At 32.7% G+C, this 13137-nt stretch overlaps 2 protein-coding genes across 2 annotated transcripts; one reads left to right on the top strand and one right to left on the bottom strand.

Moving 5' to 3' along the window:
- Window positions 1-760: 760 nt before the first annotated feature.
- LOC142842651 (olfactory receptor 8K5-like) lies at window positions 761-1702 on the top strand. Its single transcript, XM_075959342.1, has one exon. It carries the CDS (start codon window positions 761-763, stop codon window positions 1700-1702), a length of 942 nt encoding a protein of 313 aa, XP_075815457.1.
- A 5094-nt stretch (window positions 1703-6796) lies between these two features.
- On the bottom strand, window positions 6797-7735 carry LOC142842652 (olfactory receptor 5J3-like). Its single transcript, XM_075959343.1, is given in 1 exon segment — window positions 6797-7735. A coding segment is annotated over 1 exon segment (939 nt).
- Window positions 7736-13137: the final 5402 nt, after the last annotated feature.

The following is a 13137-nucleotide window of genomic DNA, read 5'->3' as shown; positions in this document are numbered from 1 at the left end:
TAAGATCATAAGTTGAGACACAAGCAACCAATACGTAAATCGTAGTAAAGCACACACACACACCATATTTATTAGCAAGATATTTTACTTATACAATATGAAGCACAATTCCATAGATTGTGCTAATTATTTTCAGAAGAGTTTTATCTAACAGACTAGAAGTTATTATTGAATGATAAGTGTTTTCTCAATTCATCATGAAATTTCAGAAAATTATGCAGTCCCATTCACCAATTCACCCCAAATATCATGAGTAGAAATTATCATAGAATATTAAAAATGATTACATATTTACTTGGGAATATTTAAAAAGATATACAATTATGTATTTCTCCCCAACTTGGAATATGTCTCCCCAAACTTGGGAAAATTAAAAAAAAATAATAGTCAAAATTTATTTTCATCCTTTCAATTTCTCAATCTTCAAAGATAAACAAAATTCCATACACAAAATCAGACAAAATGAAGATTCATTCTAAAGACCCAAGCCCTTTGTGTAAAGTAACATTTGCATATTAATATCCATGTTTTACATATGTATATGATTGAAATATAATGATATGGAAATTTTTATACAGCAGCATATTTCTTCTGAAAAAAAATCATTTGCAAAGTAAAATAGTATATACATTTATTTAAAAAATCATGTGCAAATTTTGTTTGTGAACAAGTATTTAGAAATAGCCATCCATCCTACAATTACAACTCAATAAAAGTTTAAAACAATGCTTGCTTCTTCCCAAGGACATAACTGGATGAAATGGGACAAAAGAATACAACCTCTCTACCTGAGTTCATCCTGATGGGAATCACAAGGAGCTCTGAGCTTCAACTACCCTTGTTTGGAGTCTTCTTCATCATATATGCTGTAACCATCGTGGGAAACCTGGGCATGATCATTCTGACCAAGCTGGACTCTCATCTACACACACCTATGTACTTTTTCATCAGACACCTGGCTTTCATTGATCTTGGGAATTCCACAGCCATCTGCCCCAAGATGCTGGTGGATTTTCTTGTGGATCACAAAGCCATTTCTTTCTATGCATGTGCCATACAGTTGTCATTCTTCCTTATGTTCATCATCAGTGAATTCTTTATTTTGTCCGCCATGGCGTATGACCGCTATGTGGCTATCTGCAACCCTCTTCTCTACAATGTGATCATGTCTCAGAGACTTTGCTATGCGCTTGTGGGCATTCCATACCTCTACAGCATCTTCCAGGCTCTGCTGTTCACCAGTAAGATTTTCAAACTCAGCTTCTGTGGCTCTAACGTCATCAACCATTTCTATTGTGATGATGTTTTCTTGCTACCTATGCTCTGCTCAAATTCTCAAGAAATACAATTGTTGATCATTTTATTTTCAGCATTGAACCTGATCTCCTCTCTTCTGGTAGTCCTTGGATCTTACATTCTGATTCTGATAGCCATATGTCGAATGCATTCTGCAGAAGGCAGGAAAAAGGCTTTTTCTACCTGTGGTTCCCATCTGACAGTGGTTGTGGTGTTTTATGGGACTCTGCTCTTTATGTACTTGCAGCCCCAATCTACTCACTCCTTAGAAAATGATAAAATAGCCTCTGTGTTTTATACTTTAGTGATCCCCATGATTAACCCCTTGATCTACAGTTTAAGGAACAAGGAGGTAAAAAGTGCCTTCTACAGGGTATTAAAGAATCAATTTAAAATTAATACTTAATATTCAGTACTATGTATCATAATAAATTATAAAAACATAAGTACTATTTTACAATATTCTTTTGTTTAATCATGTCACTAAGATAACTTAGATATTTATCACATTCTTAATATATTATATCAGCACACATTTTCATTTATTTCTTTTTGTATCCATATTTAGAAGGCTTTTAACTTTTTTGAGATTTTCCATTCCCTCTTAAAAACCCTTCCACGTAATTCTCCAGACTCTCTTTCAAATTCATTGCCTCTTTTAAACTAATTGCTATTGTATACATATATTTATGCATATATATACAAATATTCATAAATCTGGCCCTTTATGTTTATGCCATGTTGCTTCTATCATTGTGCAGGAAATCTTCTTTTTGTGAAATTTTAGTATGTTATCTATAAAATTCAAGCTATACCTTAGCTCTTTGAAATGTTCATTATGCCTGACACTCTGCACCACACCTTGCATTTTCTTCACTGTCTGCCTCCAATTCTAGTAACCTTTGTGATATTATTTTGAATTGAATTCCCATATACATATGTGCATCGTGTAATATTTTAATATTTCTGATATGTTTCTTATTTTAATTAGCAGATTTTCTATAAGATAATTATTATAAATTGAAGTTTCTACTTTCTATTTGAAAGTTGTATAATCATTCATTATGCAAATGTATAGATGTGCATTGCTTAAGTTAATATAGAAGGAGTTATCTCTATGAGATTATGATTTTTGAGACTGACAACATTTTCATGGCTGTGTACTCAAAAGAGAAATGCTAACTATGGTCTGTTTTTTAAATATAATATTTAATATTCTTTCTCCTGTATATCCACACTGGTTGCACCAATCTGCACATCTCTATGAGTTGAAATGAGTCTCCTCATTTCAATGAGAATATCATTATATCCCACTAAGAGGCTACCCCTATGCTTACTAAGCCTTGTGATCTCATTTAAAATACTGTTAAATCTTTTGTGTTAATGTTTAAATGATATTATCTTTTTAAACATTTATTGTTTAAAAATTTATTTTATTTTTGAAATTATAAATTTATTACAGAATTTCTTCATTCTCTTTCTTCTCTCAACACTCTCCCACATAAATGTTTAGAGTTTTTTTAAAATTCATTGCTTCTTTTTTCTTCATTAATGGGTATTTCATGCATATACCTGTATATCCCTAAATATAAGCTATGTAATCTGTATAATGCTACCTGTATGTATATTTTAATATAAGCATATAATATTTTGGGACATAATATTTAGTGTACCCCAACTAAATTCCTTCTAACTCCTTTCATACCTTGTCACTTTTCTTTTGGATATTAATGCATGTTTTTCTAAACCCACTGAATCCTCTGAGTGCTGCTAGTATGTGCATATCAGTAGGACCATTAGTTTTCTATAAACACCAAAAATATTAGCAGGTAGCTGTACTTTCTTGCAGAATCTTTGTTGATCTTAGGGTGATTCAGGTTCCATAAAATATGTTTATAAGAATTATCATTGATGATTTTTTTGAAATGCATTTAGTGTTATTGGCATAACTATATTTTAATTAGCACACAAAGAACAGTTTTCATTAAGACATATTTATGCACAATTTGCTTTGATTCATCTTCTTCCCTTGTTACCTCCTCTATTTTCCCACCTCCCTCCAGCGCAATCCTTCCCCACCCCTAGCGGTGTATTTGCTTTGTTAAAGTGTTGTAGATGCTATTACTTTCCTTAGCTCCTTTCCATAAACCACTCTCTTTTTGTCTCAGGTCCCACTTTCTAGTTTCTAGGCCTTCTCACACTTATATAAATTCACACATAAAATCAATAGCTACAATTTTATGTAAGGTAGAAAATGCAATATTTGTCTAACTTACAGAAATTTCAACAATATAATAGCTAGTCTAGTAATTTCCCTCATACTTTAATAATTTCATTTTCCTTTTTGGATGAATAAGATTCAGATGTGTAAGTTTGCCATTATTTATTCAACTTATTAGCTTCTTGGAAGGTTATATTTCTTAATATTGTTAATTGTGCTGCCCTGAACATGTATGTACAAGTATCTTGGTGGCAAGCTATGAAATCCTGAAGGAATTTTAAAGGCTTGCAATGCATCACTCTTTGAAATTTTGGTAGCACTCAAGTGTATAACAATTTTTTCTTTGTCTTTTTTCTGTTGGGTTGTTTGTAACTGCTATTTGTACCAGATTTTGATTTTGTATTTTGTTCTACTAATTTCAATGCTATTCTCTTCTGATTATGCATATATCCAGTTACTATAGCTATGTTTTATGTAATCCTTATAGGTGACATATTCCTGTGAATTTGCCTATAATTTCTTTTTATCATCTTTTTTTATTTTATTGATTTTTATTGAGCTTTACGTTTTTCTCTGTTCCCCTTCCTTCCTTTTCCCTCCCCTCCAACCTTCTCCCAAGGTCCCCATATTCCCAATTAACTAAGGAGATCTTGTCTTTTTCTACTTCCCATGTAGATTAGATCTATTTATGTCTCTCTTTGTGCCCTCATTGTTGTCTAAATTCTCTGGGATTATGATTTGTAGGCTAGTTTTCTTAGCTTTATGGTTAGAAACCACGTATGAGTGAGTGCATGTGATAATTATCTTTCTTTGTCTGGGTTACCTCATTCAAAATTATGTTTTCTAACTCCATCCATTTTCCTGCAAGATTCAACATGTCATTTTTTTCTGTTGTGTAGTATTCCATTATGTAAATGTCCCACATTTTCCTTATCCATTCTTCAGTCAAGGGGTATTTAAGTTGTTTCCAAGTTCTGGCTACGACAAACAAAGCTGCTATGAACATAGTTGAACACATGTCCTTGTGGCAAGATTGAGCATCCTTTGGATATATACCCCAAATTGTTTCCTAATTATCTGAGAAATCTCCACACTGATATCCAAAGGGGTTGTACTGGCTTTCATTCCCAGCAGCAATGCAGAAGTGTTCCCTTTTCCCCACAACCTCTCCAGCATAAGTTGTCATCAGCGTTTTTGATCGTGGCCATTCTTACAGGTGTAAGATGTAATCTTAGAGTTTTATTTATATATATTTATTTTTTTACTGGATTATTTGTTCTTTTGATGACCAATTTCTTGAGTTCTTTGTATATTTTAGAGATCAGACCTCAGTCTGATGGGCAGTTGGTGAAGATTTTTCCCGTTTCGTATGCTGCCATTTTGTCATGTTGACCGTGTCCTTTGCTTTACATAAGCTTTTCAGTTTCAAGAGGTCCCATTTATTAGTTGTTTTTCTCAGCATCGGTGATACTGGATTATATTTAGGAGGCTGTCTCCTGTGACAATGAGTTCAAGTGTACTTCCCACATTCAGTGTGGTCGGATTTATATTGAAGTCTTTGATCCCTTCGGACTTGAGTTTTGTGAATGGTGATAGATATGTATCTATGTTCATTCTTCTACATGTTGACATCCAGTTATGCCAGCACCATTTGTTAAATATGTTTTCTTTTTTCCACTTTATATTTTTTTTTTGCTTCTTTGTCAAAAATCAGGCGTTTGAAAGTGTGTAGATTAATACCCGGGTCTTCTATTCAGTTCCGTTGGTTCTCTAGGCTGTTTTTATGACAATATCAGGCTGTTTTCCATACTGTAGCTCTGTAATAGTGCTTGAAGTCAGGGATTGTGATACCTCCAGAAGTTCTTTATTGTACAGGGTTGTTTTGGCTATACTAGGTTTTTCGCTTTCAGTATAAATTTGAGTATTGTTCTTTTGATGTCTGTGAAGAATATTGCTGAGATTTTAATGTGGGATTTCCCTCTGTATACTGTGATTACCGTTGGTTAATAGAGGAACTGAATTGTGACTATAACAGAGCTTTAGGGGAACACATAGGCTGGGAAAAATAAGCTGAATGCTGGGGAAAAGAAAGGCAGAGTCAGAGACAATCCCCACAAGAGACAAATGGTGGAACCATGCCAGTAGGCCGTGGACCTCATGTTAAAATATAAATAATGGAGATGGGCTAATTCTAGTGGTGTAAAGGTGATGGGAGAGCAACAGACTTGGAGAAGAGGGAGGGGAAACTGTGGTCAGAATGTAAACTAAAAAATTAGATAATTTTCTAAAAAGAATAATATTTTAATATTTTACAGTTTTAAAATTTACTCTGTGTCTTACCATATGATCTAATCTGAATAATATATTATCCCTATTCCTTCTGTACTTTAGAATAGTGTATATTCTAAATTTTTGAAATACAAGGTTCTTATATATATATATTAATGTATATATATATATATTAAGCTTTCAAATAGTTTAGAAACAGCTTACTAAATTCAAAACAGAAAAGTAATCATAAATACCATAATCAAGATATAAAAGCAAAATGTACAGAATTCTTAAAGTTTCAAGGAATATATATATATATAAAACAAAGAAATCAAAAAAGTTATTGGTATTTTATTTGAAAAACACTAATGTATGTGTATATTCATAATATGAAAACAACTCTAAAAGATAAAAAAGGATTAAAATGATGCCTAATTATACTTATTATAAAGAGTTGTCATCCCACATATATCTCTCATTAGGAAGCTGAAAATAAAGCATTATTATTTGTTTCTATGCTATTATATTTGGTTGCTAATTATTTTTGTCTAAAGAGAAAGAAGACTAGATTAATAAATACCTGTATAATATGTTAAATAATATCACATTTTAATTACTTTATTGAATAGAAATTTCAGCAATATTTAAAAATTAATATACTTTTTAAAATAAAATCAACATAAATATAGAATTACTTATATATCAGAAAATTGTTATTTATCACCAAATGACATCAAGCACTCTGGTATTTATTTAATTTTTCAAAAGTTAAAACATTTAAAAAATTTATTTACTGATTAATTCAAATGATGGTATTTCAAATACAATGTATATAAATTTCTTTGTGAAAGAAATTACACACTAAATTTTTTGACATTCAATCTCATTTCTTTATGTCAACAATAAGTTGAGAGTATAATTTTTAAACAGATAAAAATAGAATTTACTGAATTAATGTTAATGTGAAGACTAAATGATAAATGTGGCAAAAAAAATTCTACTGTGTAATTAGCATGAGGAGAATTTCATTCCTATGGCTCGTTTTGCAGCTTCTTTCACTTCTTTGTTCCTGAGACTGTAAATCATGGGGTTTAACATGGGAATTACCAGTGTGTAGAACACAGACACACCCTTCTCTTGTTCTACAGAATACTGGGAGCCTGGTTGAATGTAATTAAATCTTAAGGTGCCATAAAATATAGTCACAGCAGTCAGGTGAGAGGCACAGGTGGAGAAGGCTTTCTTTCATCCAGAAGCTGAGCGGATTCTCAAAATGGCCACAGCGATGAAGAAGTAGGATATGGCCACAACCAAGAGTGTGCCAATGACAATAACTCCAGAGAAGATCAAGAGCAAAAACTCATTCATGGAGGTATCAGAACACGAGAGTATCAGCAGCGATGGAATGTCACAGAAGAGGTGACCCACTACATTAGGCCCACAGAAAGACAACCTACCCAAACTTATGGTGTGTGTCAACGAGTTAATAGTTCCACCTATGACAGATCCAATAACCAACACAGTGCACTTTCCCTTAGACATGGACACGGTATATAACAATGGGTTGGCAATGGCCACGTAGCGGTCAAAAGCCATCACTGAGAGCAAGAAGCCTTCCGTGGTAACAAGAACTCCAAAACACAAATGTTGTACTATGCGGCCAGAGAAGGAGATGATTTCTCTCACTACCAAGAAACTACTCAACATTTTTGGTGCAATGACTGAAGAATAACAGACATCTACAAACGAAAGACAACTGAGAAAAAAGTACATAGGTGTGTGGAGTTTGGGAGTGATTCGGATTAAGATAATCATGCCCAAATTCCCTACCAAGGTAACAGCATAAATCACCAGGAATAAGGCAAAGAACACCATCTTCAGATCAATGCGATCAGTCAATCCCAAGAGAATGAACTCAGTAACAACTGAACAATTCTTAGAAGACATTCTTCCTTTAAATCCTGAGGATGGAAAAACAAAGGTATAATGTATACACAGAGGAACATTGTATTTATTAAATTCAAGCAGAAATATCCACAGACTGTCCAATAATACATAAGTGTGGATTTGATTGACCAACATTTCTCCATTTGAAAATATCAGAGTGGAGGAGATGTGAAGAAGAATCTAGAAAAACAGGTATGTAGATATGGCAAGGGGGAAAAGGTAGATCAATAAAGAAAAAAGAAGGATGGCTGAGGGTCAAATATATCACCAAGGTTTTCCGATAAAGCCTCTAGAAGTCATATTACTCTACATTTTCCTAAATATTTTAAAAACTACATAAAATACTATCACTTTGACTGACAATGGTTCCCACATGAGCCATATACTACTTTCAGTCCTAAGAAAGCTCCCTTTGGTCACGGTATTCCAAAAGATTCTTAAAAGTATAAAGGTTGCTGTTTTCCCCTTTACTACCTCTAAAAGTCTGAAGGTAAACCACTGTTAATGAAGATAACACACAAGTGGGACACAGCACTAGCTGTATCTGTTTTGAAAACTTCCTTCTTCTGGCCTAGCTTCTATAATACCAAAATGTTCTATACAAACTGCCAAGGGACGGAAGAAACATAGCTGTTACATCTATCATACACAATAATAACCAGCATGGCAAAGACAGTCATAAATGTGCAATAGTGTCATACACAAATTGTTAGTAACTGTCAGAAGTCTAAGCAGACTTAAGACCAAATCAACAGGGATAAAATCATACTTAATACCAGAAACCTAGTCAGCTTATTGGAGCTCGTGAAATCGTGAATTTCTAAAATATTATACTACTTCCATTTGGCTACTCCAGAATAGTTCCTTAATACATTCTAAATCTTAACATTATATCCATAGATAAATAAAGATAAATATAGTTCATCAAAAAAGGCTCTCTGTACAGCAAGTGAAGGCCAGCAGAGTGTGAGAAATCCTACCCAAATAAATACTCTACATTAAAGTTACCACATCTATGGTTCCGAGAATGTCACAGAAGAAGGCATTGAAAGATTATAAGAGCCAGCTCTTATAATAGAGTTGCAATACTTCTTGTTTAATGAAATCTCCACCACAATCAATCTATTTTAATTAAGTCAATACTTGATTAAATTAATTTTGAGGTTTTTATCCCTTTATTAGAATAGAATTCACTTTTATCTATTTATATTTGTCTCAATCATCCATATTATATTTGTAGCTGAGAAAAAGTATATTTCTCAGAATGAAGAAAATAAGTGATAAAATGCTGATCTCTAAATCAACTTTAGTAATTTAATATTCTTAACATATTTCAATTGTATGAAATATATGTTTATATTATTCCATCATGGAATCTCATTATGCTGCTATTGCTCATTGTATTACTTTGCTGTACTAGTGTATCTTCTCTGAGCTTTAATAAAATTAAATTTGCATGAAAAAATTTTATAAAAGGAACAAGAATATACTGCATAAACAGGTGCATAAGTGTTGAATTGTGTATCAATAATAGTAGATAGGGCAATATATACCTGGACAAAACATATGTGATTAGTTTTTAATTTGCCTTCTTTTGTGTTTTGAAGGAATAACAGGGGTAACATCATTATAAATAATTTAAAATGTATTTATTTAACCAATTACATTAACTTAATTTTAATTTAACTTAATTTTATCTTTGAGATAAAAATTAAGTGAAGGGAAATTGATCAGTTTATGTGTTCCTTTGATAAATTATTAAACTGCACAATGTATTGATTTTCCTATGTTCTCCTTTGAAACTATTATATAATAATAACAAAATATAAGAATCACCAAGATATCACTATAATACTAAACATTGATCTTAAGAGAATAGCTTATTTATTATTGACCTACACTCAATAACTGCAAGCATATGATTAAATTCAATAAAATAAATTAAAATTTTACCTAAAGTTAAATTTCCATGGTTTAAGCTAGTTCCAGACAAATTGAGGAAAAGACCAATATGATTAGGGAACAGTATCTAACAACATAGGCTGTTGTCAGTTTCCCAACACCTTAGAAAGTTGTATAGGTAGAAGTTCTTTTCTAACTCGCTGATCAATCATTTAGAGCAGTAATGCAAGAATATTTTCTCAAAGAAAGTCTAACACTGTAGTTATAATTTATGAACACATTTGAATAAATTGAATTTAAAATTTTAATTTGGAAATTTAATTATGTAGCTTATTATTGCATATCACGTAGCTTATAAAATATAAAAAATAGAATGAAAGCATTAAAACATTCTTTTAATAGCTTCTAATCAATGTATAGCAGTATCAAAGTAAGATATATACACTTATACAGTATACTAAATATGAAATAATCCAATTAAATAGAAGTTTCACAATACAAATGCAACTTACCAAAACACTAATTTATAAATTAAACGTTAAAGACACTGGATCATTCTCCATGATTTCTTCACCTTACTAAAATTGTTTTTTAGTTAATTATATGGCAATTAAATTATTAAATATACCTGAGTATATAACTAAAGGTGGCCTAATGTAAAATATTTAAAGAAAAAGTGTAACAGTTGATATACAATAAACAAAAGAAACAAATGAATAAAATTTAGCATATTTTTCTCTAAGAGAGCAAAGTAGACGAGAATATCATGAATATGTGTGCATATATATATATATATATATATATATATATATATATATACACATATATATTTCTATCAATGTCTTCAGAGTCTTTGAAAATTACACAGCCTGTGAAAATGCATATGAAACCTTAAGAAAGAGTATTCTCAAGGGATATCAGCATTTCCCATGATTCAACTATTTACCCAAGTGTACAATTAACTACAAGTAAAGAACAAAATATGCAGTATTTTGAATTCAGTAAAATGTTACAGAAACAGACTTCATGGAAAACAAGGACCGAGAGGCTAGATGGCCCAGAGCTAAGATAGAACCAAACACAACAAGAGAAAGCAAAAATATGTATATAATAATAAAATAATAATACCTAACTATATTCTGCTATACTAGTTAGATTAGTGTCTAGTTAATTACCATCAGAGAGCCTTCTAGAAACTTCTGTAAACAGATGCAGAAACACACAACAAAACATTAGGCTGAGCTCAGGGACTCCTGCTGAAGAGAGGGAGGAAAGATTGTATAAGCCAGGTGGTTCAGGGACATCACTAAGAAATCCATAGAATCAACTAACCTGGATTTATAAGCTCACAGAGACTGAACATGCAACTGCCAAGCCCGCAAGGGACTGACCTAGGTTTTCTGCAAACATCTGATAGTTGAGCAGCTTGGTCTTCTGGTGGGATTCCTAACACTGGGAGCAGAGGTTGTCTCTGACTGTTAGGCTGGCTTTTGGGACGATATTCCTCATGTTGGGTTGTCTTGTCCCGCCTTAGTACATGGAGTAGTTCTTAGACCCACAGCAGCATGATATGCCATGTTTTGTTAATATCCATGAAAGCTCTTCCTTTTTCTGAATAGAAAAGAAGGAGGAGAGGATGGGGCTTGGGGCAGAGGGAAACTGGTGGTGAAAGACTTGGAGGAGAGGGGGGACAGGAAATTGAGTTGGAATATAAAATAAATAATTTTTAAAATGATACAGAAACAGCTATTGGAAATAATTGAGTGTTGATGTGTCACCTCAGTGACAAAACATGAAAAGATGCTGAAATAAACCCCACTGGTATTTCTGCACATGTATACAAGAACAGGCTCGTGACAAATGGTCCTACCTTAAATTGGAAACAACAGTTTTTCTATCTCTGTCTTTGTCCCTCCCTCTATCGTGTACATGCACACACACACAGTCACACCACAGAAATATAAACATAAATTTCCAAAATTTCCAATAACTGAAGCTGGTGAGATATTTAAAGATCTAGAAGTTTTGGATGACTACAAAGAAAGAGCATCTTCTATACCCAGCAGAAAGTTGTACATATAACACCATAGGAGCTGTGATGTTATGCATAAATCCCTTGTAATCTCTAACCAAAGCAAATCCCATCAAAGAGAAGTGATTTAACATGAAGTCCCACCTAAAACTGAGGATGTCAATTGATGATAGTTTTGGTGAGAGTGATAGCCAGTAATCCTTAGTAGGTTGACTATGCCCTAGTAGAAGGCAATACATGCAAGTGTGTGTGTGTGTGTGTGTGTGTGTGTGTGTGTGTGTGTGTGTGTGTGTTTAGCCAGCATATATTGGACTTGGCATTTCTTTTAAAAAGAAGACAAAGATATGGTTGTTATGAAAGGTAGAGTGGATCTGGAGGTAGTTCTGGACTGGGGTAAATGTGGCTCAGATAAACACTCAAAGAATTAATGTAAAAATTAGTGACAAGAAACCAGATAAATCTCAATAAAATAAATTCGTGGTACACATTAAAAAATTCAATCACTAAATAAGTAGATGGAAAAAGTTATTAAAATCTTGAAAAGAAAATTTAGAAATGCTAATAAATAAAAAATAAACATGTAAAGAATGAAAAATCAGACTTTATGGCATGTATATAATTAACATTATACACATTAAGCACAGTATATCTATCAACAATTAATGAGAAAAGGAAAGTTATATGATAGGGTTTGGAGGGAGTCATGCAGCAAATCCCTTTGTCCATATACTTTTATACTCATGTTCATTGCAAAGAGTCATTGATCTGGTTGTAGACCTTTGGTTTCTACTATGTTCTTGATGCTAGTTCCTTACTTAGACTCTTCCTGGATATCCTGTTGTTGCCATCTAAACTGGCATTTACTGATGAAAGAGTAAAACTAGCTGAGGCAATGCTGGAGAGCTCACCCTGGTGTTGAGGAGAGGGAAGAACTGGCCTTGTGGACCAAGCCTACAGTTGCCTAGGTCCAGATCTGGGATTATGACTAGGACCACCCCAATATCCACTACTTCTATGATATTCTGGATCACATGAAGGGATTGACCCACAGACCCAAAGTTGCAGAATATCTACAACTTCGTTAAAAATTTTAATGGGATTCCTGAATATAGAAATGATTGAGTCTCTGATTTTTTAGTCCTTTCTTGGGCTACTTTTCTTATTTTTGCTTGTTATGTTCAATGCTGATATGATAGTTTTTATCTGAAATTTACTTTGATATATTTTATTAGTATCCCTTTGAAGCCTCTTCTAGTGAGAGACAGAAAAATGGTGGGTATGGATGGCATGGGAATTTGAGAGGACTTGAAAGGAATGGGGGAAAGGAAACCATAATCAGGATATATTTTGCAAGAAAACAATCAATTTATAATAACATGAAAAAAGGAAATAAATTTTCAACAAAATGCAAAATGTTTACACACTTTATGAAAATGATTAACTCTTATATGAATAAGTGTTTACAATT

This window comes from Microtus pennsylvanicus, chromosome 1 (assembly GCF_037038515.1).
Source record: "Microtus pennsylvanicus isolate mMicPen1 chromosome 1, mMicPen1.hap1, whole genome shotgun sequence".
NCBI classification, from domain to species: Eukaryota; Metazoa; Chordata; class Mammalia; order Rodentia; family Cricetidae; genus Microtus; species Microtus pennsylvanicus.
Note: the sequence above shows the minus strand (reverse complement) of the source record. Positions and strands in the feature narration are given on the sequence as shown.

Excerpts from the sequence above, each read along its gene's own strand:
- LOC142842651 (XM_075959342.1), top strand. The coding sequence starts at position 761 with ATGGGACAAAAGAATACAACCTCTCTACCTGAGTTCATCCTGATGGGA.